This window comes from Pogona vitticeps, chromosome 11 (genome assembly GCF_051106095.1).
Source record: "Pogona vitticeps strain Pit_001003342236 chromosome 11, PviZW2.1, whole genome shotgun sequence".
Lineage (NCBI taxonomy): Eukaryota > Metazoa > Chordata > Lepidosauria > Squamata > Agamidae > Pogona > Pogona vitticeps.
The window spans coordinates 9,644,032-9,668,908 of record NC_135793.1 but is presented as its reverse complement, the minus strand read 5'-3'; the positions used below and the strand labels follow the sequence as shown (position 1 = coordinate 9,668,908).

The following is a 24,877-nucleotide window of genomic DNA, read 5'->3' as shown; positions in this document are numbered from 1 at the left end:
CTGCTGGGGGACGCGGGCCCCGTTTCAGGATGTAACGCACGCCACAGCATCTCGACTTTTAATAAAGAAAGGGATGAAGGGTGACGGCGGCCAGCGCGGCCGGTTGCCGTTGGGGGTCCTGTTTCCGAACGTGCGGGAAAGGCGGAGGGACCGGAATCAGAAAGGAAGCGGGGAGGGAGGCTTTGGGGGCCGGACCGGAAGGAAGCTCAAGAGGGGCGGGTTGGGAGCCGGAGTTGCTGGGGGAGAAAGAGGCGGAGAAGATGGCGGGGTTGTCGGTGCGGGACCCCGCGGTGGACCGGTCCCTGCGCTCCGTGTTCGGTGAGGGCGGCGGGAAGAGGGGGTGCCCAGAGGCGGACGCGACACCCCCCCGTTTCTCGGAGGGAGCGGCGGGAAGATCCGAGGCGGTCTCGGCGGGTCCTCGCCCCTCCTTTCGGTCCCCCTGGAGACCCACCGCGCGGCTCGCCCGGGGGCTCCTTCTGGGGAACAGAGGCTTACTCTCGAGGTGCCAGGGGGGCGGGGGAAGGGGGCCGTGTCATCCACCACCCCTGGTTTTTCCCTGAAGCCCTTTCAGCGTGGAGGACGTGGTGTCCCTCCACTCGACTTTTCTCCTCACAATCATCCTACGAGGTCGCTCTGGCTGCAGGGCTGGGGAGGGGGCCTGGCCCAGAGTCCCCGAGGGAGGATCTTGGGGTTGCCTCCACGCCCCAGCAGTCCAAATATCCCATCACTGGTGGCTGTAGCGCCCAGGCTCTTTTCTTGTGTGAACAATGGCATTATTTCCCATCCCCCAAAAGAGGCCTTTGCTTGTGGAATTGGGATGGTGAGGGAAAGCGCTTCTGTCCAGCATGATTGCTGTGTTGCCAGTTGTGGTTCAGCATCTCGGGAGGAGGAGAGTTTGGTGAGAACTGAACAAATAGGGGATGGCCTGACTTAATGGACGGTATCCTGGTACTAGTTTCGGTCAGGGAGCTTGTTGAGGAAAGGAAAGAGTTAAGGGGTGACCGCCGTAAATCATCGCTTATATAAATTCAGCTTTCTTCACTATCCAGCTTTGACATCTGTATGCGGTCATCAGGAACAGCATAGTGGTCTTTTAATGTAGTTCTGGTCATTGCCATTTTTGCAGGGAGTTTGAACTCATCTTTCTCTTGAGGCTTCCTTTGTTTTGAATACTAAATAGCATGCTTATAAGTAGTTGGTATATGAGAAATTAAATGAATCATGGCCCTTTTGGGCACCTTGAAATAATGGGTTCAAAAAAGTATTGGTTGGTAAAGATTTCTCATTCTTTCCCCTCTCTTTTTATCTTAATATCTTTTTCTGTGCTGTCCTCTTCAGTAGTATTTCTCCATCGTATCTCAACCTAGGTTCACAAGGCAATGTCAGTACCCATTAATTCAGTTAAAACAGTGGCAAGAAGGCAGTATAAATGTTGGAAAAAAACTTTTTAAAAAGTTAAATCTATGGTGACAAGTGTGGTAGCAAAATTGCCATCAGGAAAGCCATTTCCCATTTCTAAAACCTTGATGGAATCAATGTGTCTTAACATGTGTCTACAAAATGCAGAGCTTTTCTCCAGTTTTTCTGCCTGGTGATGCTGATTATAAGCTTCTCTCTTTCTATTTCCCACAGTGGGGAACATCCCATATGAAGCCACAGAGGAACAATTAAAGGATATTTTCTCAGAGGTTGGACCTGTTGTCAGTTTCCGGTGAGAAACACCATTCTTAGGGTTTCCTAAATGATGGGATCTTTGCTTGAAATATTGATATACTGGGTGAGAGTGGCCAAAGGGTTTGAGAAAGATTCAGAGGATTCAAGATGTAAGCATAGCTAAGTAGTACAACACATGCTTTCCCCACGGAAGGTGCCCATTTCAATCCATGGCATCTCCGTTCCCTGAATAACGGGAAGAACCTCTTCTGAGCACCTGAGAGTCACAGCAGAAAATACTGGGCTAGATAGACATTCAACAGGATAGAAGACTTTGTACCTCCAGATGTTTTGGACTTCAGCTCCTGCAAATCACCCACATTTTCAGCAGCAAGAAATTGTGGGAGTTGTAATCCAACTTATTTATTTAATTAGCTTGAGATCTTGAGGTTCCCACCTTTGACCTGGAGATAAAGTGATGTACAAATGTGCTCCTCTGTATATTCTTGAAGTGCAGCTTCTACAGCCCCATAGCTGTTGGCTGTGATGGCTGAAACTGTACGGGAGTGGCAGTCCAGCAGCACATGAAAGTGCCACCATTCCCCAACACGGTAGCATAAAACTATTTCTTATGCAGTGCCTCTCCTCCCCCCCCCCCCCCGTGTCTTAGCGCATGGGATGAGTGTGGTTTTCTGTGCTCTGCTGACCAGATTGGTATATGATCGAGAGACCGGCAAACCAAAAGGCTATGGCTTCTGTGAGTACCAAGACCAAGAAACGGCCCTCAGTGCCATGCGGAACCTGAATGGGCGTGAGTTCAGCGGGCGAGCCCTGCGTGTGGACAATGCCGCCAGCGAAAAGAATAAAGAAGAGCTAAAAAGTAAGTGAGACGCCTTGCGGAGGGCAATAGGGTGAGAGCCCCAGCTATGATCTGGCAAACGTTTGTCATAATAAAGGTTCTGCCATCCATTCTGCCAGGCCTGGGTACCGGCGCTCCCATCATAGAGTCGCCCTATGGAGACCCTGTGAACCCTGAAGATGCTCCCGAGTCCATCAGCAGAGCTGTGGCCAGCCTTCCACCTGAGCAGATGTTTGAGCTGATGAAGCAGATGAAGGTTAGTAGACAAGCAAGGGATTCTTCAGCATGTTTTGAACACCCAGCCTGGCGATCGGGCATGCTGTAGAGCAGTGGTTCCCCAGCCTTGGGCCTCCAGATGTTCTTGGACTTCAACTCCCAAAAATCCTGGCCAGCGGAGGTGATGGTGAAGGCTTCTGGGAGTTGTAGTCCAAGAACATCTGGAGGCGCAAGGTTGGGGACCACTACTGTAGAGGCAAGTGAACAGCCTTAGTGAAGAAGGGGTGGATCTCCGAGGTCTTCCTCCACTGGTCCACTTCATTACCTCACTAACCACAGAGGAAAAATAAGTTTTTGTGCCAGCAGACAGGAGTTGTGGAGGAGAAATGGTGCCCCATCATCTCTTATCAAGTCAGTTTGGTAGAATGTGGTCTTTGAGGAAGCAGCCTCCTTTTTGTTCTTTTCAAGGCCACATAGAATCGTGGCCCGCTAGCCTCTCAGCTGGCTAGTACTTGTTATGGCCTGGTTCACAAGGCTGGAATAGTCTGCCTTCACTTCAGCCAACCCATAAAAGCTGTTTAATGGGAGACATATCCAGGGGGCTCAGTCCCCAGTTCTTCCCACTGAAGGATCTCATGTGGGAAGACTAGATACAGCAAGGAGTTTGCGCTGGTGCCAGGAACAGGCGAGAAGCCAGTATAGGAACATGTGGTGGGTTCTCATATCGTCAGGGCTAGGATAGATGGAGAAGCTGCAGCTGGTCCCCAACTTGGATTCAGAACAAAATCCCCTTCAGTTCGTTGAGATACTTGAGTTGCAAAGCCGGTGTCCATGGAGAAGCAGTGGGGTCAGTATGGAGGGCATTGTGGTTCTTTGTATATGCAGCTGAATATGTCAAGGGATGAAAGAGTGGCCTTCCTTCTCCCTTCTTCTCTCAAGGTAGAAGTGGTCCCTAATGACAGAATCCCACCCCACCCACTCTGGTGCCCGATTGAAGCTGATGCTGGGCTCATTTTGGGACTGACATATTTATGCACATTTTTGTGTGACTGTATCTTAAGAGTATTTGGTAATAGGCTTTATACTTGTTTATATGAGATTACATTGAACTGTTTTTATAATCATAGATTTGTAAAATCTGAGATCTTTTGATGTAGGGCAGGTAAGAGATATCTTAATAAATAAAGTAGAGCAGAAAGAAGCAATCTGGCACCCTCCAGATGTTTTAGGTGTCCGTTTCTATAAGCACTAGCTGCTGCTCAAGCATTATGGGAGTTACACTCCCAAACATGTGAAGGGCACCCAATTTTCCCACCGAGTCTTTTTTGTTTGTTTGTTTGTTTCTGATTTTTCTTTGTGATTGAAGTGTTCTTCTCTTTGAACTCTCCCTGTGCGCTTGGTCTGGGGAAAGGTTGCTCCAAAAGCCCCGAGGTACATCTGTTCCCAGTCTTTCTCTCTCCTCTCCCATCAGCTGTGTGTCCAGAACAGCCCCCAGGAAGCCCGGAGCATGCTGCTGCAGAACCCCCAGCTGGCCTACGCCCTGCTGCAGGCCCAGGTGGTGATGCGGATTGTCGACCCGGAGATTGCGCTGGTAAGCTTCCAGCTGGGAGAAGGTTGTATCTCTCTTTTTTTCAGCTATAACTCTGGGAACGGCCGTGTTCCCACCAGCATGGCTAGAGTAGTGGTCTCTAGAGTGTATGATCTTGGGATTTAACGACAGAGATCAGAGAAGCTGCCTTTTGCACTACAGCTCATAACACTCTAAGGCCAGCACAGCTGCCTGGAGGATTCTGACATGGATGGAGCAGTAAAGTCACTTTTCCAAGTGGTAGTATTTTCTCCTTTGTTCCCTCTGGGCCCAGGGTTGGCAGGCCTATGCCTTTTACATTTAGCGGCATTGTGTGGATACGCTTACAGATTTATCTCTGCTCTTTGATTTTGCTTCCAGAAAATTCTGCATCGCCAGACTACCGTCCCGTCTCTGATTCCTGGCAACCCTCAAGCAGGCCCAGGGCAAGGAGCTGGGCCTGGGCCAGGAGCTGGGCCTGGAGGACCTGGACCCGGAGGGCCTGGAGGACCTGGAGGACCGGGGCCAAATGCACCCATGAATCAGCCAAACGTCCCCGTCTCCCAGCCACAACCCATAGTAAGAGGCAGAGGCTTTTGGCAACATTGGTTCTCTGCCCAGTGTTTTGATTTTGCTTCCATGCTTAAAAGGTCTACGAGTTGTTGTTGCATGTCAGTGATCTTCAGCCTTTTGCTTCCAGCCACTGCAGACCTCACCTCCCGGAAGCCCAAGCCAGCATAGCCAGTTATCTTTTTTTTCTTGAACATAATAGGGTTGGGAAGGAGGCGGGTCTATGTTTTTCTAATAGTGAGCCCTGCAAAGTGGCTGCTGAAGTTCCATCCTTCCAGGAGGACAATTGTATGTGCTCATGATCCCCAGGTTCACATGCTATAGATGGTTCACCATTAGAAGGAACTGATATGTCACTGACGTCCTAATGGGGAGACAATTGAGGGTTTGTACGAGAAGGAGGAGCAGTTCTCTTCCATAGGCTGATGAAGATTTAGGCCTTTCTCTTACCAAAGTGGTCAACTAATGTGAGCCATACCACTTGGAACTGCAAAAAGAAATAGGCATGATCTAACATTCTCTATGGAAGAACATTGTCTGCAGGTTGAAAGCCAGCTATCAGGGAGAAGGAGGGGTTAGTCCTCTGGCACTGTGTCTTTCTGGATGCATAAATGGTATTACCGTATTTTTCCGTGTATGAGACACCCCCATGTATAAGACGCCCCCACTTTTCTAATCCAAAATTAAGAAATCTAAGTGGGGCTTAGCAAGGGTGGGGGGAAAGGGATCAAAGCACTGCAGGATCGCTTTGATCCCTGCTTTCTCCTCCAGTTGTTTTTGTTCTCTCCTCAGCTTACTTCCATGTATAAGATGACCCTCAATTTTAGTCTAAAGATTTTAGACAAAGGCATAGATTTATACATGGAAAAATACGGTATGTTTTGCTGTCAAGAAGCATTCTGCCATGTGAGCTCCCCAGGTGAGTTGGGGCAACTCAGATTCAGGGTGATGGCCACCTCTGTGACGTGAATAAGCTTGCCTCCTTTTTTTCCAAACAGGCAGGCATGCATGTCAATGGAGCCCCTCCTCTGATGCAGCCACCCATGCAAGGAGGAGTACCAGCCCCAGGTCAGATGCCAACCTCCGTGCCTGGCCCCGGACCTGGACCCTTGGCTCCAGGAGGTGAGATGCTTAACGTGTATCTTGTCAAACATTTGCCCTGGATTTGTTTGCAGTAAATGTTGATCCAAGTATGTGCAGATCAGAGTATGGAAAAGTTGCTTTGTGGGCTATAACTCTTGAAATTCCCCAGCCACACTGACCAGTGATGAGTGATGGAAATGGATCACCATATTTTTCCATGTATAAGACAATACTTTTGTCTAAAATCTTTAGATTAAACATTGAGGGTCGTCTTATACATGGAAGTGTAAGGAGGGTGAAGGGATCAAAGCACTTTGATCCCTGCTTTCCCCCTCCAGTTTCTTGCCGAGAAAGTGGAGGGGGAAAGCGGGAATCATTAAAGAACTTTGATTCCTGCTTTCCCCCTCCACTTTCTTGCTAGGAAAGTGCTTTCCGTGTCCACTTTCTTGCAATCAAAGCGCTTTGATGATTCCTGCTTTCCCTGTCCACTTTCTTGCAAAGAAAGTGCTTTCCCCCTCATCAAAGTGCTTTGATTTCTGCTTTCCCCCTCCACTTGCTAAGCCCCACTTAGATTTCTTAATTTGGGGTTAGAAAAGTAGAAAGGTCTTATACATGGGGGCATCTTATACACAGAAAAATATGGTAGATTAGACTCTAATCTTTTACCCCCTTATTTGGGGGAAGCCTCCTGAATTCAGTGGGACATACTCCCTTGTAAACCACACACCGGATTGCACTGTTACGTATTAAGGTTGTAATTCGATGCATATTTACTTTGGAGAAAGTCCCACCGAATTCTGCAGGAGCATCTGCCCGAGTCAGCCTTCCTGTGCCTCAACTTCTCCATATGTGTTGAAATGCAGCAAACAGAGAAGGCCCTCTCCTGTTTCCCCACCAAACACCCCTATGAAGGTGGCAGCTATCCTAATTTGGGCCCATCATGAGAAGGCATGATTCTCTGGAGAAGACAATAGGGCTGGGAAAGGTGGAAGGGAGCAGGAAAAGAGGAAGGCCAAATGTGAGATGGACTGACTTCATGAAGGAACCTACAGGCTTGAGTTTATGAGAACAGAGCAGGGCTTTGGGAAGCGGGACATTTGAGAGATCTCCCCATTCATAGGGTTGCCGTTAAGTCGCAGTCGCTAAGTCAACATAGCTCAGCTAGCTAGGGATCTGACTGTGGAGTCAAAGGTGGTGACTTCAGTTCTCCAGAACTGTCCATCTCAGAAAAGCCAGCCAGTGAGGCTTTGGGCAAGCTGCAGAGTGCCAGGATATCCCCAGAAGGAGGAAATGGTAAGCCAGTTCTGATTATTTTCTACCTGGAAAGCCCTGAAAACTGTCACCATCAGGTAGAATTGACATGGCACGTTATTGTTGTTAACAACTTTACCTGTAATCATAAACCAGCAGGGTTGTTTGGTTAGCGAGTGTGTGTCTCTGTGTGTGTGTCTGTGTCTGCATATTTTTTTATGCAGCTGCTGCTCAATATTCTCTGGTAAACAGTTTTTCAGTAAGTTTGCTTCTTGCTTTCCTGACCTTTTTTTTCTCATCACATAATCCATCCATCTTGCCCCCAAGAAGGACATTCACCTGCCTGTCTTCTCCCGCAGGTGGCATGCCAGGAGGTGGCCCGATGCTCTTGGAACGTGGGCAAGGTAAGCGGCTACTTATCCGTCCTTGAGAAGGCCACCATGTCCCGAGGAGACTTCTGCTTCCCAGGCTGGGAGGAGAGGGGGAGTCCCTTTTGGGGGATCCCATCCCAACTAATGAAGCAATATCCAGCTGTCCCAGGCTCTCTGTAACTCTGTCCCTCCCTTTCTCTTTGCGCTTAGTGGACAATGAGAGTGATGCTTTCCCCAGTAATGCTCCATCAGGTACTTTGCATGCATTGCAGAAAAACAGGGGAAAACCCCACCCTTTGGTTGGGGTCCACCGTCCCTATTGAGTAGTGCTTGAGCCGAGTTGCGCCTGTTTTCTTTTCTTTAGCCAGTAGAGGGCGCTGCCACCCCTTGAAATGCTTTTTTTTAAAAACAATTTAATTTCGCACAAGGTAGTGGGGCTTGCTTTGTTCTGATGATGAATGCCGAGAGAGGTGTGTGTGCGTGTAGATGTTCCTGCATGTTTTTCCACCTAGTCGAAGTGCAATGCATTTCTAGTTTGCTCAAAAGAAACCCAAACAGCAAAATAACTTATAAGAATTGCCTCATTGCATTGCCCCTGATCCAGCACTTTTCTGAAGGTTTTGGAGTACAACCTCAGCCCAAATGGGCAGTGATCAAGAAGGACAGAAGTTGTCTAAAACATCTGGAGGACACTTGGTTAGTGAAAGTTGCTTAACAACAGGCGGCCCCTGCTATCTTTGGAAGCTCATCAGCAGAACAAGATGCTGATGTTCAGAATAAGCAGAAACACATGGGCTGATTTTAATTATCTGTTATGCCCAGCGACAAGCATAGGTTGCAGCATTGCTGCCTGTGTTTATTCTCAGAAAGATGTGGCTAAGAAAGAGAGACATTTAGCCCCATTTCCTCTGAAATAAATCTCACTAAGTTCAGTACAACTTACATGCAAAGAACAGCTGTCTTAGTGAGGTTTATTGCTGAGTACGGATACTTTAATTATTACTGTTTTGTCTTAGCTTGGCTTCCATTATGAAAGAATAGTGGTTAATGTGGTTAGCAACCATTACTAAAACACGTTAAACAACACAGCCATTAAAATCATCATAGCAATTGATCATTGTATGTGTCTAGGTCTTCTCTCATTTCATACCTGTGTCTATTTTCTGTGTTTCTAAATTTTAACTGTTGTGTTACTGTCATTGTGTTGTGTTTTGGGAATGGATGCTTTGCTATACACCTTCAGATGAGGGTGGGTGTAGCATAGATCTGGATCTACTGGGGAATCTCTGGGTGAAAATAACAGCAAGCCATTAAACACAAACCAACCCTTATCCTGAATCAAAGGCAGGCAAAATGTGACCCATTGTGCTTCACCATCGGCTGTCCGGGGTTCACAGAAGCTGCGACACCTGGAGGGACACATTTTTCCCACCCCTGTAGCCAGCAATGGGTTTTCTGTGGAATGAGTTCTGTGCTTTGTTAAGTTCAGTTAATTAGTAATAATGTCACGTTGAGTCGATTGTGACTTATAGTGACCCTTTCTGGAGTTCTCCAGGTACAGAGTACTCAGAGGTGGTTGACCTTTACCTTCTTCTGTGGCTGCCGTGGGACTCGGAAGCTTGCCCAGGGCCACCTAGGCTGCCTCTTCTCCCAGGAGGCCCAGTGGGGGAATTGAACTCCCAGCCTCTGGCTCTACAGCCAGATATTTAACACAGATACTCACAACAAATCCCTGGATGCAGAAGTCATAAATATATTGAATCGGGTTTTATTGGGTGGATCTAAGAGCTGAAATGGGAGGGGGAGGGGCAATGGAGATCTTTCAGGCTTAAAATCTGCTTGTTTCTGCCTTAAAACTCCCTAAATTGAAAGCTAGTGCCACAGAATGATTCTGGTATTAGACCAGGACTGGAGATGCCTGGTTTCAGATTCCCCCATGGCCGCGGAGCTTCACTGGGTATTTATTTATTTATTTATTCCATTTATACCCCGCCTATCTGTTCATTGCGAACACTCTAGGCCAGTGGTCCCCAACCTTGGGCCTCCAGATGTTCTTGGACTACAACTCCCAGAAGCCTACACCACCACCTCTGTTGGCCAGGATTTCTGGGAGTTGAAGTCCAAGAACATCTGGAGGCCCAAGGTTGGGGACCACTGCTCTAGGCGGCTTGAGCCATGTGGCGTTGGGTGACCTAACTTGCTTCATAAGGTTTTGGGGAGAATTAAATGTTGGCGAATGTGTTGAAAGAGCAGCGAGTGCTCTTGCGGGGGGGATGATTCTAGCCAAATAAATTCCCACACAGTTCTTTTGGGCAGATTCGTATTTTCTATGCCCCCCACCCCCAGACAGACACATGTACTCTGTTGTCCCAAATCAACTTGGGACAAGTATTTTAAAACGTGGGTAACAAGATTGACCTTAAAACAACAATCTGCAAAAGGTAAACAAATCACAGAATTCTAAAACCATCTCAAACAAGTGCAAACAAGAACAGTTTTTGTTGGCATTGAGTTTAGAGTAACCTGCCATCTATTAAGGTGGGTCCTTGATGACGTTCTCCCTGTGAGGGAAAGGGTTTTCCTAAGTCTGAAGGCCACCACAATAAGACCTTGTTTTTGTTCGTTCTCCAAATTGCCATCAAGAGGAGGGTGTGTTCAAAGCAGGGCTTGAGCAGACAATCTTGATAATCAGTAGGTCCACATGGGTGCAGCTTCTCCTTCAGGGACCACAGTTCCAGACTAGGGAGGGCCTTAAAATAGTTTGAAACAGCACTCTGGATTGTGCCCATAAGCAAACTGATTACCAGTGTAGGCCTTGCAGCCTGGATCTGCTCTGGTTTGCTCTGTAGGACCTAAGTAACGCCTTAACCAAGTGAAATTCACAAACCCTTTTCAGAAGCAGCCCCTACCTGCCAGGTGTTGCCATCGTCCAGTGGGAGGTGTTCAGAGCTCAGCAGGGCGATACTTGCAACTCCAGTCTCATACTCATACATTGAAGAGCAAGAAGGAAGTCCTGGAGGAGCCCTGTCTTTAGGGCTGACGGAATCATAACTCTGAAAGAGGTGGTCCTATTCATTCAAAGGGAAACTTCACCCCAAAAATCTTCTCGAAGGAAAGGGTGATCCAGTCGGGTTGTGTTTGTTTATATCTGTGTGTCTGTGTGTGCACGCGTGCGTGTGGATGTACGTGCGCCTGTGTAGACCGTGCACCTCCTACTGATGTGACTGCTCTTTCTCCCTCTCTTCCTGCTGTTCGGCCAGGGAACCTGCAGCTCTCTCCCGTGGGACCTGCCAGGCCTGCCTCTATTGAGCGAGTTCAAGGTACCTGTAGCTGCTGTTGGCTCCTCTTACCTTTTGCACCCAGTCTGGGGTGTGCAGGACAGGAGCCCACAACTTCGGTCTGTGAGAGGCTGTGTAGCCTGGCAAACAGAGCAGAAGACCTGTTTTGAAGAGAAAAACTAAAAGGAACAGGGGTCAGAGGAGAGCCTTGTCTGTACAAGGACTACCTGTGATGAGCAGTAGCACAGGAAGGAGGACCGCTATAACTGGTCTTGTAGGTCCATTTGTGTTTTTCTGGCCCTCTTTTGACACAGTTCACAAGGTGTTTGTGCTTGGGTGCTATTAGGAAACCTGAAGCTTTAGGAGCTAATGTTCAGTATATGTAACACCACTTATGCATAGTTCTTCCCTGCAAAACAAATGTTCTGTGCTCTCTCTCTCTCTCTTTCCCCACTGTCTTGTCTTTCTGCTGCCTACCTCTCCCTTTTGGCTGGGCACCCATTCTTACAGATGTTACTTCAATATCTGCAGTGTATATTGATGGTCACATATGAAGAGTACAAAAAATATACCGTATTTTTCGCACCATAAAACGCACTTTTTCCCCACAAAACAGGAGGGTGGAAAGTCTGTGCGTCATATGGAGCGAAGAAAACAGATTATATTTTCCTGTTTTCTTCTCCTAAAAAATTGGTGTGTCTTATGGAAAGGTGCGTCTTATGGAGCGAAATATACGGTAATTAAGACTCTCTGGAAGAATAGGAGGCATTTTAAAATAACTGTATAAATGAAATAATATCTGTTCCGTTAAGAGTGCCATATCTTTCCTTCTAAAATGCATGGAACCAGGAGTTCTGTTGTTCCTTGGTTGTTGCATGCATTTTAAAAGGGGGATATTCATGATCACTTCAGAATTGGTGTATAAGCATGTGATGTTCTACTCAGTACCAAAGTGCAATATATGTTTTAAGAGGCACATTTAAGCCCTGTATTCTATGTGTGTTTTCAGTCTTTCTTGATTCTGTCTTATCCCTGAGCAGGCAGCTGGTAGTATCGAAAGGAAATGAAGCATGAGAGTCAATATTATCTTTACAGAAAGCACCCCAGGGACATTGTGGCTTCCCTCCAGTACATAGTGTATCTCAAGCAGATTGAGTACACAAAAGAAATAGCCTTCAATCTGATGGGTGCTAAGCTGTCGGACATGATATGGTGCCCGTCTCTTCTCAAAATCCTCAAAGGTCACTTTTTGCCTTCCTGGCAGTGCCCATGCCGGACCCGAGGGCCCCCATGCAGCGTGGACCGATGCCAGCTAGCGGACCACCACCTCGAGGCCTCCTGGGCGATGCCCCCAATGACCCACGTGGGGGAACCTTGCTCTCTGTCACTGGAGATGTAGAGCCCAGGTAGGCATCACGGAATAGAACTTGGTCGAGTTGGTGTCCGGGGGGGGGCGGGGAGAGAGACAGCTATCGGCTCCTCTTGAGAAGACTGGGACTCTTGCAGTGATTTTAAACGTGCAGGATGGATACCAGTTTGATACCACTTTAACTACCAGGGCTTGATCTTGCAATATCCTGAGATTAGTCATTTGGTGAGCAACTTAGCACACTCCCTTGAACTACAGCATTGGAGGGTTTTAGCAGAAAATTAAAGAGTCCCCTTTCAATGCTGTAGAAGCCGGCGCGGTTAGCATGCCTAGAAGAGAGCACTCTTCCGCGTTTGGTTTTCCACACCTTCAGCACAGAGTCCAAAAGGGAGGCATTCCTACTCATGTGTATGCTCGCTACGCAGGTAAGTACCCAGATTTTTCCAGGGTTCATGCTTCCACATGGAGCCTACATGGGAGCAGGAACGTCCCCTTTTCAGACTAAGTGGTGATCATATGAATAAAAGGAACTGTGCAGGCGGCAGGGCTAAGCACTCCTGTCGAAGCCCATTGACGCCTCTGGATTCTGTAACAACTGAATAGGGCTTAAGTCTGTAACCCCAAACAAAGGGCGTTAGGGTTCCATAGGGTGGTGGGGAGACAAAATGCTATCCAGCAGCTGTATCCATGAGGTAGATGTATGCAATGTCCCATCCAAATTGGGAAAGCCCTTTTAGTCATTCCTTGCAGGCTTAGCTTGAAGCTCCTGTCTGATCGCCATAGGTGACAAGACGTTTCCTTCCAGTCAGTGAATAGGCTGGCAAAGGAGAGCTGGGGTGGCCCCAGTGTCCCCAGCACAAAAACCGGGTTGGGTTGCTGGAGGAGAGGGGAATCCTCTTTTTTTTTTTTACACCTTGGAACAGAAATGCTGCAGAGTTTTGCAAGAGGATCAGAGTTACCTGCTTTTGAAAGAAGAGACACGTTAGACAAGCATATCAGACAAGAAACAAAAGCTGCAAACAAAAAAAGAGACAAAGACATTAAGGAAGTGGACTTGAAGTAAAAAAGCTCACGTTAAAATATAGCATTGAGATAAAAGCAGGGGAGATGTGTGGCTGTTAAAACATACAAATGCAAGAGTAGAACGCATTTATAAGCCACTAATAAAGTTACGGCTGAGGCAGCTGTGGGTTGGATCTCACGTCCCAGTTCTTCAAGCCAAGGGCATAGGCCACGTGTGGACACATATACCCCTCCTCTCCATTTGGTTCCTCTTTGAAGCAGCCACGTTTACATCTAAGATTCTCATCCTGGCAAAATCCATCTTGCCGTGAACATTTGGACTTTTGGTACTCGCTTGGAAGAAGTGGGATTTACCCACCATACTGTGTGATTTTTTAAAAATTCTTATTAGTGGCCTCTATAGGTAAAGGTAAAGGTTCCCCTTGACAATTTGTCCAGTCGTCTCCGACTCCAGAAGGCGGTGTTAATCCCTGTTTCCAAGCCATAGAGCCAGCTTTTTTGTCTGTAGACAGTTTCCGTGGTCATGTGGCCGACACGACTAGATAGGGAACGCTGTTACCTTCCCACCGTAGTGGTACCTACCGTGTTTCCCCAAAAATAAGACCGGGTCTTATATTAATTTTTCCTCCAAAAATTCCATTAGGGCTTATTTTCAGGGGATGTCTTATTTTTTCCATGTACAACAATCTACATTTATTCAGATACAGTCATGTCATCTGGTTGCTGCACAAGGGTAGAGGGCAGGGTTTCACTTAGCTGAGGCTTATTTTGGGGGTAGGGCTTATATTACGAGCACCCTGAAAAATCATGCTAGGGCTTATTTTCAGGGAAACGGTGTTTATTTACTTGCATTTCCATGCTTTCGAACTCCCAGGTTGACAGGAGCTGGGACAAGCGACGGGAGCTAACTCCGTCGCTTGGATTCAATCTTACAGCGGCTGGTCTTCTGACCTTGCAGCCCAGAGGCTCTACGGTTTAACCCGCAGCGTCACCACGTCCCTTTATAAAATATAACTGTTAGGCTTTTAAGGTGCCACAATGTTTTTGTCTCTCTTTTTTTGTTTAAAGTTTTGTTTAAAGAGGTCTCTGTGCTGTTTTTCCACCTCCGAGCCCACTGGGAAGCATTTTTTTAAAGGTTAATTGAAGATTGGTTTGAAGGCTGCCTCCCTGCCTCTGAGAGCTCAGGAGCTGCCTGGGGTGAGCCAAGCCAGGCCAGAGCCCGGGAATACTTCAGTGCGTCAGATGGAGCTCTAAAACCTGGCTCTGATAGCTCCCCGGGCGGAGCAGCCCCATCGGCAGCTGGATTATTCCAGCCATATTTCACTTGGTTCCATGGTAGGCATGCCAGGCTAGTCTCTCCTATGGTTGAATGCAGTCATGAGGAATGGAACCCCAACAGAAAAGGATTACACAGAGGGCTGTATATGGCTGGGCTAGGACTCCTCTCCCTGCCGTCCCGTCTGTGGTGGGTGCCAGAGTCTTGTTTCTGTCTGTTTCGCATGCCATGAGATTTTCACCTGTGACCTGCTCCAGTCCAGTCCAGAACCCGATTGCCTGCCTCCTTGGTGTGCAACAGCCGAGGGACCCGGGTTTCAACCTGAAGGCTGACCTTCTCCCCCTTTTCTCTGTCCCCTTCCCCTTCTGCAGAGGCTACCTTGGACCCCCTCACCAGGGGCCGCCCATGCATCACATGCCCGGCCATGACAGCCGTGGGCTGCCCCCTCATGAGATGAGAGGCGGACCCATGGGAGAACCCAGGCCCTTGATGGGAGAGCCGCGAGGGCCCTTGATGGATGGCCGAGGTGAGAGAGGGGGTCGACCAGAGTTAAAAAGGACAAACGTTTTGAAAGTGGGTGATGTCAGTTGCAGCACCGTATGGAATTTTCACAGTGAACTGATTTTAAATGGAAAAAAAATACAAGATAAGTTAAGGTTGGGAAAATGTAGAAATGTGTTTTTCTCCTACTACTAATGCACCCAAAATGAATAAGCAATGTTTCATAGAATAAATTGCAACAAGAAATTTTACAAAGAATATATTTCTTAGTTAAAGACGTTTTCTAATCAAACAGTCCCTGTTATATATTCTGGAAGGCTTTCACGGCAAGGATCTGATGGTTGTTGTGGGTTTTTCGGGCTCTTTGGCCGTGTTCTGAAGGCTGTTCTTCCTAACGTTACCAGAGTACAGACAGAGTTCCTACTCCAGTCCTCTGAAGATGCTGGCCACAGACTGGCGAAATGTTAGGAAGAACAACTTTCAGAACACAGCCAAAGAGCCCGAAAAACCCACAGCAACATTCGGTCCATGTTATCATTGATTTATTTAGCTATTACAATTTGCTTTAAATTGCAATATTTGGTTTGTATTTTGCTACAAGACAGGAAGCCTGGGGGAAGGGGATTAAAGATGAGATAATTAGAAGTTCTTGGATAGACAGGGGAGCACATGAATTCAAGGCTTCAGATAGGTTCCCAGAGGCTGGTGTAGATAAGGCTAAACCCTCGTTTTTCTTACTTTCATATCAAAGTGTTGCACAATTTAAAATTACGGAAGTATATGAAATATAGGCAGAATTAAAACAGATTAAACTGTTACGAGAACTAGACTTTTTTTACTATAAGCAGACTACTTTAATAGCGATATCTTGGCCATTTGCTAGATCTTCTTTTGTGCATGTAGTTGGCCATAAATTGCATATACCGTATTTTTTGCACCATAAGACACACTTTTTTCCCACAAAACGGGGGTGGAAAGTCTGTGCGTCTTATGAAGGGAAGAAAACATATTTTCCTGTTTTTTTCTCCTAAAAATTAGTGCGTCTTATGGAAAGGTGCGTCTTATGGAGCGAAAAATACGGTACATAAGTTTCATAAGTTTGATGTTCCATGAAAATTAGGCTGATGTGTAGCACTACCTGGAGGTCGTCTGTGTTGAGAGCTTCTGTTTGAAATGCTGAAAGCAGAGATGGACAATGTGTGGATCTCTCGGTGGTCTGAACTACAGATTTCACAGTCCCTCATCATTGGCTATTCTGGCTTTGACTGATAACAGTTTTTGGCCAAAATGTTTGAAGGGCTCAAGTTTCCCCACTCTTGGTTTAAAACTCCACTTGAAGCTTTTTTGCATAGCTGTGGTTTGTTTATACGTGAGACAACCTAAGCAAAGTATATAGCACAGGGAAGATTATTTGATTTCTCTGCGTGTTTAAAGTTTCAGTGAAGCTTCTGGGTTTTAAATGGGCCTAATTTTTGCTGGGTTTTCCACATTGTGTACAGCAATATTCCGTAATTATTTTGCAAAGATAAAAAAGGAGATCTTTCCAAGATGAGCACCTGCTCTATCATCATTCAAGGGCTTCTGCCCAGAATACTTAATTTTTCCTATGGTTCCAGTTCCACATAAGGAACCTCCATAGGTAGAGAAGACTCCTTTTTTTAAGAAAGTCTCTCCTGAAACAAGAGCAATGGCGTGAATGGGAGAAGGGTGGTATGCTCTCCTCCTGAGGTGTGTGTTGTACGCTTTTGGGGGACGTCTGGATAGGGCGAAGTCCAGCTGCTACTTTCTGGTCATCAGGACCTTCCCAAGTGGAGGCGGGGGAGGGTCCTGATGAGCTGCTAAAAACAAAATGAGAATTTGCATAAGTCCAGTTCCAATGTTAACAAACACTTCTTAGGGGAACAAACAAGACCTAGAAGTCTTCTATGCCTTTTTTAAGACTGTTTTTTCACTCAATAAATGGGGGAAGGGATGTTCCTGGTTTCAGCAGATGCCAAAGACCCACCCCACCCCCATAACAAAAAAGACTCTATAACCTCACTTCCCCCCCCCCCCGCCGACTAAAGAAACAATAATAGAATGTTCCCACCTTTAGATACCAAATGATTTACGGGATGTCTCATTACTTCCCTTTTGACTAGTCTTTGCCCTAAACTTTTCATGTTCTATCAAAACATTAGTTGTCCAGTGCAGTGTGAAGCATGTACAGTGGTGCCTCGCTTAACGATTGCTTCATACAACGAAAAATTCACTTAACGATTGCTTTTTCAGAGTGATCTTGTGCTTCACTTAACGATTTTCCCTATGGGTGATTTTTGCTTAACGATTTCGGGACCATGCTTCACTTAACGATGACAGTTTTAGGTCCCCTTGTTTCGCTTAACTTTTTTTTTACAGCCCCGTTTTTGCTATTTTTAAAATATTCTAAAATGTTTAAAAAATGTTTAAAATGCTTGGAATCGTTAGTGCACCTAATAAAACCTTCGTTAACTTAATTTGGCTTTGTTCTGAGTCTTTTTGATTTTTTTGTGAATTTTTTTCCCCATTGAAATAGGCTTCAGTGCATTTCAATGGGTTTCACTTAACGTTTTTTTCCTGTGGGGATTTTCGCTTAAGGATGGTAATCCGTTCCAATTGGAATGGATTATCCGGTTTTCAATGCATCTCTATGGGAAATGGTGTTTCACTTAACAATGTTTTCACATAGCAATTTTTTTTTGGAACCAATTAAAATCGTTAAGCGAGGCACCACTGTACTTCTGAACAAGGACAGAAGAACCTGTGGGTCTTTGGTGGGTGGAGAAAATAGCTTTTTTTTTGTCTGAGAGGCTGGGTTACCAGTTTAGGGCCCTGGCAGACTCCTTGCTCGGGTCTCATTAAGGGAACTCTCCGTTTGCTTTGCCACGTAAAAAAAATCATCAGTATGTTCTTTCTGCCTTCCATGCAGGCGGGCGAGATCCAAGAGGGATGGAACCTCGAGGCATTGATGGCCGAGGCATGGAGCCCAGAGTAATGGATGCCAGGGGCATGGAGCCCCCTCGAGGAATGGAGCCCCCTCGAGGAATGGAGCCACGAGGAATGGAGCCACGAGGAATGGAACCTCGAGGAATGGAGCCTCCAAGAGGGATGGAGCCCCCCCGAGGGATGGAACCCCGAGGCATGGAGCCCCCCAGGGGGATGGATGGAAGAGGCATGGAGCCCCCCCGGGGGATGGAACCACGAGGCATGGAGCCCCCCCGGGGGATGGATGGAAGAGGCATGGAGCCCCCCAGGGGAATGGATGGAAGAGGCATGGAGCCCCCCAGGGGGATGGACGGAAGAGGCATGGAGCCCCCCCGGGGGATGGACGGAAGAGGCATGGAGCCCCCCCGGGGGATGGAGCCTAGGGCTCCTGGCCCCACCCCAAGGGGTCCAATGGCAGGGGGGATTCAAGGACCTGGGCCTCTGAACATGGGAGCGACGGGCCCACAAGGGCCTCGACAGGTACACGGAACTCCTCTTTCTCGCTGTTGCCTTTTCAGCTAGGTTTCATGAGAGAAACCAATAGCTTGTGCTTTGAGAGCTGCACTGGGCCTCACTGGGGGGTTGGTTTCCTAAACTTTTTTTTTCAAAAGGAGTTGTGCTGGGAGGGAAGAAGATCCTCAGGCTTTCAGTGCAAGCCTGTTTGGCTCACGAAGAAGATAGACGTGGAATCAATTGGGGAAATGGGGCCTTTCAGCCCGTGAGTGGCCGTTGGCCAACTCTGCTCTGAAAACAAAGGTGGGCTGCTTCAAGCATGGAACCCATCCAGACCATGCTGGAGTCCCAGTCCGGCTTCCCGAGAGTCTTGAGATAACCGTGGCATATTTCCCTGCTACTGTCATTTGGTGGTTTCTCAGCTTTTTTCACAGATTTTTTGCCACTGCTGTAAAAAGCTGAAAATCCAGTGACTTGGTTCTTGACAGCCACAGCGTTAAGCTCATATAGGCTGGTGTGTTGGATCCTGCCCTTCGGCTTTTGGCCCTTCCCATCATTGGAATGGAGTCCCCGAGAACCTGTCTGGAATGAATTAAGTTTTTAGGCAGAAATAGGTTCTTCATCGTTGCTTTAGAACAGGGGTGCATATGGGTGTCCCCCAAGACCAGTTTTGTGGCCCTCAAGACATCTGCTCCGTGCCGCCCAGAAATATACAGTGGTGCCTCGCTTAACGATTGCCTCGTTTAGCGATGAATTCGCATAACGATGTTTTTTTAGAAAATAATATGCACCGTCTAACGATGTTTCCTATGGGCGATTTTCGCTTAGCGAAGTTTGGGACCATGCTTCGCATAACGAATGCGATTTTAGGTCCCCTGCTTCACTTAACGATGTTTCTTTTTTCAATTAAAAAAGTGTCTTAGAAGGGTCAAAAACGGTTCTAAATGCTTGGATTTGTTAGAGGACCCCCTAAGTCATGTGCAAACCTGATTTGGCTTTGATCTGACTTTTCGTTAATTTATGGTTAATTTTTTTTTCCGGTCCATAGGAACCAATGGACCTGTCAAAATCTGACAGCTCCATGCTTTCCTATGGGGGAAGAAAAATTCACGAAAAATTAACGAAAGTTCAGATCAAAGCCAAATCAGGTTTGCACATGACTTAGGGGGTCCTCTAACGAACCCAAGCATTTAGAACAGTTGCTGAGTCTTCGCTAATTTTTTGTGAATTTTTTCTTCCCCCATAGGAAATAATGGAGCTGTCAGATTTTGACAGCTGTCAAAAGTTGGGGGGGGAAAATTCACCATAAATTAACGAAAAGTCAGATCAAAGCCAAATTAACTTTTGCATGTGTTTTAGAGGGTGCAGAAGCTAATCCAAGCATTTAAAACCATTTTTACCCTTTTATGACACAATTTTGCAAAAATTGACTTCGCAAAGCCATTGAAATGTATTGAGTCAGCTTCAATACATTCCAATGGAGGAAACATTGTTTCGCTTAGCGATTTTTCCTATGGGTTTTTTCGCTTAACAACGGCAATCCGTTCCAATTGGAACGGATTAACCGGTTTCCAATGCATTCCTATGGGAAATGGTGTTTCTCATAGCGATGGTTTCACATAGCGATGTTTTTTTTTGAACGAATTAACATCGCTATGCGAGGCACCACTGTATAGTGAAAACATGTCACTTCTGATCCTAAAACCCTCAAGACCAGCACTTTTACTATAAAACAAAGTGCCAGATTCGCTGAGCCCTTAATTTAAAAAAAAAATGAAATCAGAATTCAGAAAATCGGAATTGAACTTTTTTACCCACATGTTCATATTTTTGGAGGCAATTTCATCTCTTGGGGAGGGGTGCTGAAAACTGGCCCCCGGCCCTCCAAAGGCACCAACCCCATTCTAGAAGACGACAGGAAATCTGGAGGTGTTTGTGCTGCTGTGGCAGAAAATGCTTCATGGCACAAAGATCAAAACCCACTGGCATGAGAGGTTGTTCCAGCCAGGCGCTGTAAGCTTTTCAGTTGAAAATCCAACTATGAAAGTAATACCTGTGCTTGCATACCACCTCTTGGGCTCTTCCCCCTCTGTTCCCTGATAGCTTTTCTCCAGCTGTTAAGATAATTCTTCTAAAGTCACGGGCTAGAAAAGCCAGAATTTGGGGCAAGGGGATAGAAATCTGTGGTCATAAATTACATTGATTTGGGGTTTCGGCCAACCGCTGCCAACACTTGGGACAAGAGGCAATATCTTCACAACAACCCCTTATCAGTGGTTTCACTGGTAGTCACTGTGCATCCATACATATACCCATTCTCTTAGCACTCGGAGCTAGTACTTGACATGGTCTTTGGAGCTGTTTGAGAGAAGTTAGGCACATGGTCTAGAGGGGCGGGGTAAAAATCAAATAAATAAATAAATAAATAAATAAATTATCTAGGGCAGTGGTGTCGAACTGTGGCCCTCCAGATGTTCTTGGCCTTCAACTCCCAGAAATCCTGGCCAGCAGAGGTGGTGGTGAAGGCTTCTGGGAGTTGAAGGCCAAGAACATCTGGAGGGCCACAGTTCGACACCACTGATCTAGGGCATCAGCGTGATATGGGAGGGTACAATATAACTGAATATCTCTTTCTCTCTCCGCAGGTCCCAAACATGCCAGGGGCTGCGATGCAGTCGGCTGGCATACCAGGAGCAAGTGTGCAAGCCGCTGCTCAACCTGGGGGTTTCAGCCCTGGCCAAAACCAGGTAACACCTCAGGACCACGAAAAGGTAAGTGAAGCATTGGTCGAATTTACATGGGCATGGTTTGTTGCTTTAGCCGACTAGTCCTGCAGATGACCACAATGTTGTGTTATGGCATGCCTAGTTCAACTAGAGGAGTAGTAGGGAATATGCCAAAAATATGTAGAAAATACAGTGGTGCCTCGCTATACGATTGCCTCGTGGGACGAAAAACCTGCAAGACGATTGGTTTTTGCAATCACTATGGTGCCTCGCGAGATGTTTTTTTTTCTATGACTGTGCTTCACAAGACTTTTTTTTAGACCGATGCTTCGCAAGACTTTTTTTTTTGAGACCAATGCATAGGGAACCTCGCAAGACGGTTTTTTCACAAGACGATTTTCGCTGAACGAATTAAAATTGTCTTGCGAGGCACCACTGTATAAAGTAAGTCTGAAAAGTTTTTTTTAAAAAAACAAAGCCTAGGAGAAATTTGTTCTTTTGTGTGTTGTTTTCAGAGAGGCATTCCTTTACCATGCCTTTTCTCCTCCCTGTTTTTTGGAAGGGTGGCTGCACCGTCACCATTTTCTTCTGTTTTCCCTATAGGCAGCACTCATCATGCAGGTCCTCCAGTTGACTGCAGACCAGATAGCCATGTTGCCTCCGGAGCAAAGGCAGAGCATTCTGATCCTCAAAGAACAGATACAGAAGTCCACTGGCGCCCCTTGATCTACCTTTCGGTAAGAAGAATGGGGGGGGAACTGTTGAAATTTTGCCAGATTCTACATAATGGCCTAAGACCATACAGTTCCTAGTTTGGGGAAGGGGGGAGGTCACTTCTCAAAGTAGCTCATTCCTCCCCACCCACACCCCACCCCTGGAAAGATTGCTAACTGCTTCGGTTCCTGCAGTCCACAACATCCCATATTCCATATTTAATATGCTAGACCAAAGGTGGAAGCCCCCCCCGTTTTGTTTTGTTTTTCTATACATAGTAGTAATAATAATAATAATAATAATAATAATAATAATAATAATAATAGTAGTAGTAGTAGTAGTAGTTGTTGTTGTTGTTGTTGTTGTTGTTTTGTTGTTGTTGTTGTTGTTGTTGTTGTTGTTATTTATTGTCATTGGGAGGATTATTTGTTTGTGGGGCTGTGGCTAGAATTAAAACCAATAGCGGGCAGGACCGAAGGTTCCCTCTAAGGTGCACACCTGCACGTGTGACTTGGGGCCCCCCTCCAGGCAGCCTCCCTCCTCCTCTGCACACCAACAGCAGTTGTTTCCAGCGCCTTTGGTTCTGGGCACGCTGGAACCTGGAGGGGGATCGTACACTGGCAAAGTCACAAGAGGCAGATCCCTGCCCAGCAGGGTTGAAAATTAAGAGGGAACCTTGGCAGAATCAGAAGTCAAGGGTCACCTCCTTTCTTTCTGACAAGCATTTCTTTGTACCCCTTCTTTGCCCCATGATTTTTTTTCTCTCTCTCTCAGGCACCCCTTTTTATTCTTTACCTCATAGTGCACTGTCAGGAGATAGTGGAATCTTTCTTGCTCAAAGTTAGAACTGATCTTCCGTAGAGTTTTTTGTAAGTTTGGCTGAAGGCGACATGATGTTCAGCATAGCTGGACCCCCTTTTACTAACAAAGGACAAAATGCAGGTGGAGTTTCTCTTGCCCAGATCCAGCTGAAATGGACAGAAACGATACCCCTGCTCTCGTTCTGCTGATAATGTTGCAAAAGAGTAGCCCTGGCTGCCAGATGGGTGGTATATAAATTAACCACAGCAATAACAACAACAACAGTAATAGTAATAATAATAACAACAACAATAACAATAATAATAATAATAATGTAGTGCCTCAGTGGGTAGTGTCTTTTGAGAAATTCTGAATCCCTCTGTTCTCTCAGGATGAAGAAGGGAGCCTGCAGCCCTTCAGATATTGATGTATTCAACTTCTGTCAGCCCTCTGCACTAACCACAGACTGGCTGGGATTGTAAAAACTGGAGTCCAACAATATCTGAACAAGGTGCAGATTCCTTACTCTTTGTTACAGATTTCTGCAAATTAATCTTTACTGAATACGTCTCTGCAACACTAGGATGTTTGTATGGAACTTTTGAGGATGTTTTCACTCTGGAAAGGTACAGTGGTACCTCGCTAGACGACGACCCCGCTTGAACAGGATTAAATAAGTCCTTTCCACTTCTCCACCAAAAATGACCTTTCATTGGGTTAACCATCATCCTTTAGCTTGCCTCCCCACCTTCCATAGGTTGGTACAAGGGGTATGAACTCTCTTGTTAACAATGAATTCTCTCCTCCCCCTCCTTTTTTTAAATTTCTTAGACCTGGAAACCTTCTCATAGACTTCGTCCCTTGTTGGAGACAGTCCTGGAGGCAGCTTCCGTGATGCCCTTTCCTGGCCGGAGCCCCAGCAGCAGCAAAGCGGAGGGGATCATTTTGTTCATTTTCACTTTCCGTTCATTTTGTTTACTTCTTTGTGTTTCCAATAAAATGCTGTCCTAAATTTGAATAAACCTCCATGCCTCGGTGTAAATACATTTTATCCTGGTTTCTCTCTTTCCCTGTCTCTACTTCCCAGGGCAAATTCCAGTTTATTTTATTGTGCTTCCTTCTTCACCAGTCATCATTTAAATTGTGCTATGTGTTTATTTTGTTGTTGTTGTTGTTTAGTTGTTAAGTCGTGTCCGACTCTTTGTGACCCCATGGAGCAGAGCACGCCAGGCCCTCCTGTCTTCCACTGCCTCCCAGAGTTGGGTCAAATTCATGTTGGTTGCTTCGATGACCCTGTCCAGCCATCTCGTCCTCTGTTGTCCCCTTCTCCTCTTGCCTTCACACTTTCCCAACATCAGGGGCTTTTCCAGGGAGTCTTCTCTTCTCATGAGATGGCCAAAGGATGGGAGCCTCAGCTTCAGGATCTGTCCTTCCAGTGAGCACTCGGGGTTGATTTCGTGTTTACTTTTAAATGACTCTAAATCAGGCTTCTTCCAACCTTTTCTAACTACTAATGCCAGGAACTACTCCAGACAAGAAATTCATACTGGATATCTAGAAGATACAATAATTTTAGGGTTGGACGTGCTTCTGAAGAAAGGTGAAGGAACTAAGAACAGCTGTGCCGGATCAGATGACTTGCCATGGCTCCATTCTGTGGAATTATGGGATTGGTAGTTTGGTGAAGTACCCAGAATTCTCTCCTGCAGTTCATGGGAGTCCTCAAGATAGCTTTCTGCCACTCTTCATTAAACTACATGTTCTAGAATTCCATAAGGTGATGTGTCATGTATGTTCAGATAATATCAGACTGTTGTAATGGTGTGGTGTTGATGACTCTCAAAGCCATTCCAGCTAGGTAGAAATTGACACAGTGTGTGTCCTGCACAAATACTTATTTTATTCAAATTTATTTAAAATATTTTCCCCCAACTTTCTCTTTAAAATGTCCCTTGTTCACCTCTGTGCCATCACAAGACAGCAAAGGAAGAATACATGAAGGTTGTGGGATTTGAGGATTACGTGGGCAGACCTGTCTCTTTCCACAAACAAAGGTTTCTGAAGAAACACCCTTGTTTTATTATTATTTGACCTCTTGCTTACAAAACCTTCTCCAAGGACATTGCTGCAGTTGGTGGTTCATAAATAGATAAGTAAACAATC

The 24,877-nt window shown here is 46.3% G+C and overlaps 1 protein-coding gene and 1 long non-coding RNA gene across 3 annotated transcripts; both read left to right on the top strand.

Annotated features, from left to right (window-relative positions):
- Nucleotides 1–186: 186 nt before the first annotated feature.
- Nucleotides 187–23,736, top strand: CSTF2 (cleavage stimulation factor subunit 2). Of its 2 annotated transcripts, XM_072981272.2 has the most exons (15): nucleotides 187–318; nucleotides 1,633–1,711; nucleotides 2,364–2,533; nucleotides 2,632–2,768; nucleotides 4,200–4,319; nucleotides 4,677–4,874; nucleotides 5,864–5,987; nucleotides 7,559–7,603; nucleotides 10,831–10,890; nucleotides 12,113–12,254; nucleotides 14,888–15,042; nucleotides 17,965–18,500; nucleotides 21,119–21,244; nucleotides 21,803–21,936; nucleotides 23,546–23,736. In XM_072981272.2, exons 1-14 carry the CDS (start codon nucleotides 261–263, stop codon nucleotides 21,923–21,925), a joined length of 2,073 nt encoding a protein of 690 aa, XP_072837373.1. In that variant the 5' UTR covers nucleotides 187–260; the 3' UTR covers nucleotides 21,926–21,936; nucleotides 23,546–23,736. The 2 variants fall into 2 exon arrangements, with proteins under 2 accessions (XP_072837373.1, XP_072837374.1); XM_072981273.2 differs by lacking the exon at nucleotides 10,831–10,890.
- LOC144584454 (uncharacterized) lies at nucleotides 7,610–10,645 on the top strand. Its single transcript, XR_013538716.1, has 2 exons — nucleotides 7,610–9,589; nucleotides 9,734–10,645. It is a non-coding gene; the product is annotated as an uncharacterized LOC144584454 (long non-coding RNA).
- Nucleotides 23,737–24,877: the final 1,141 nt, after the last annotated feature.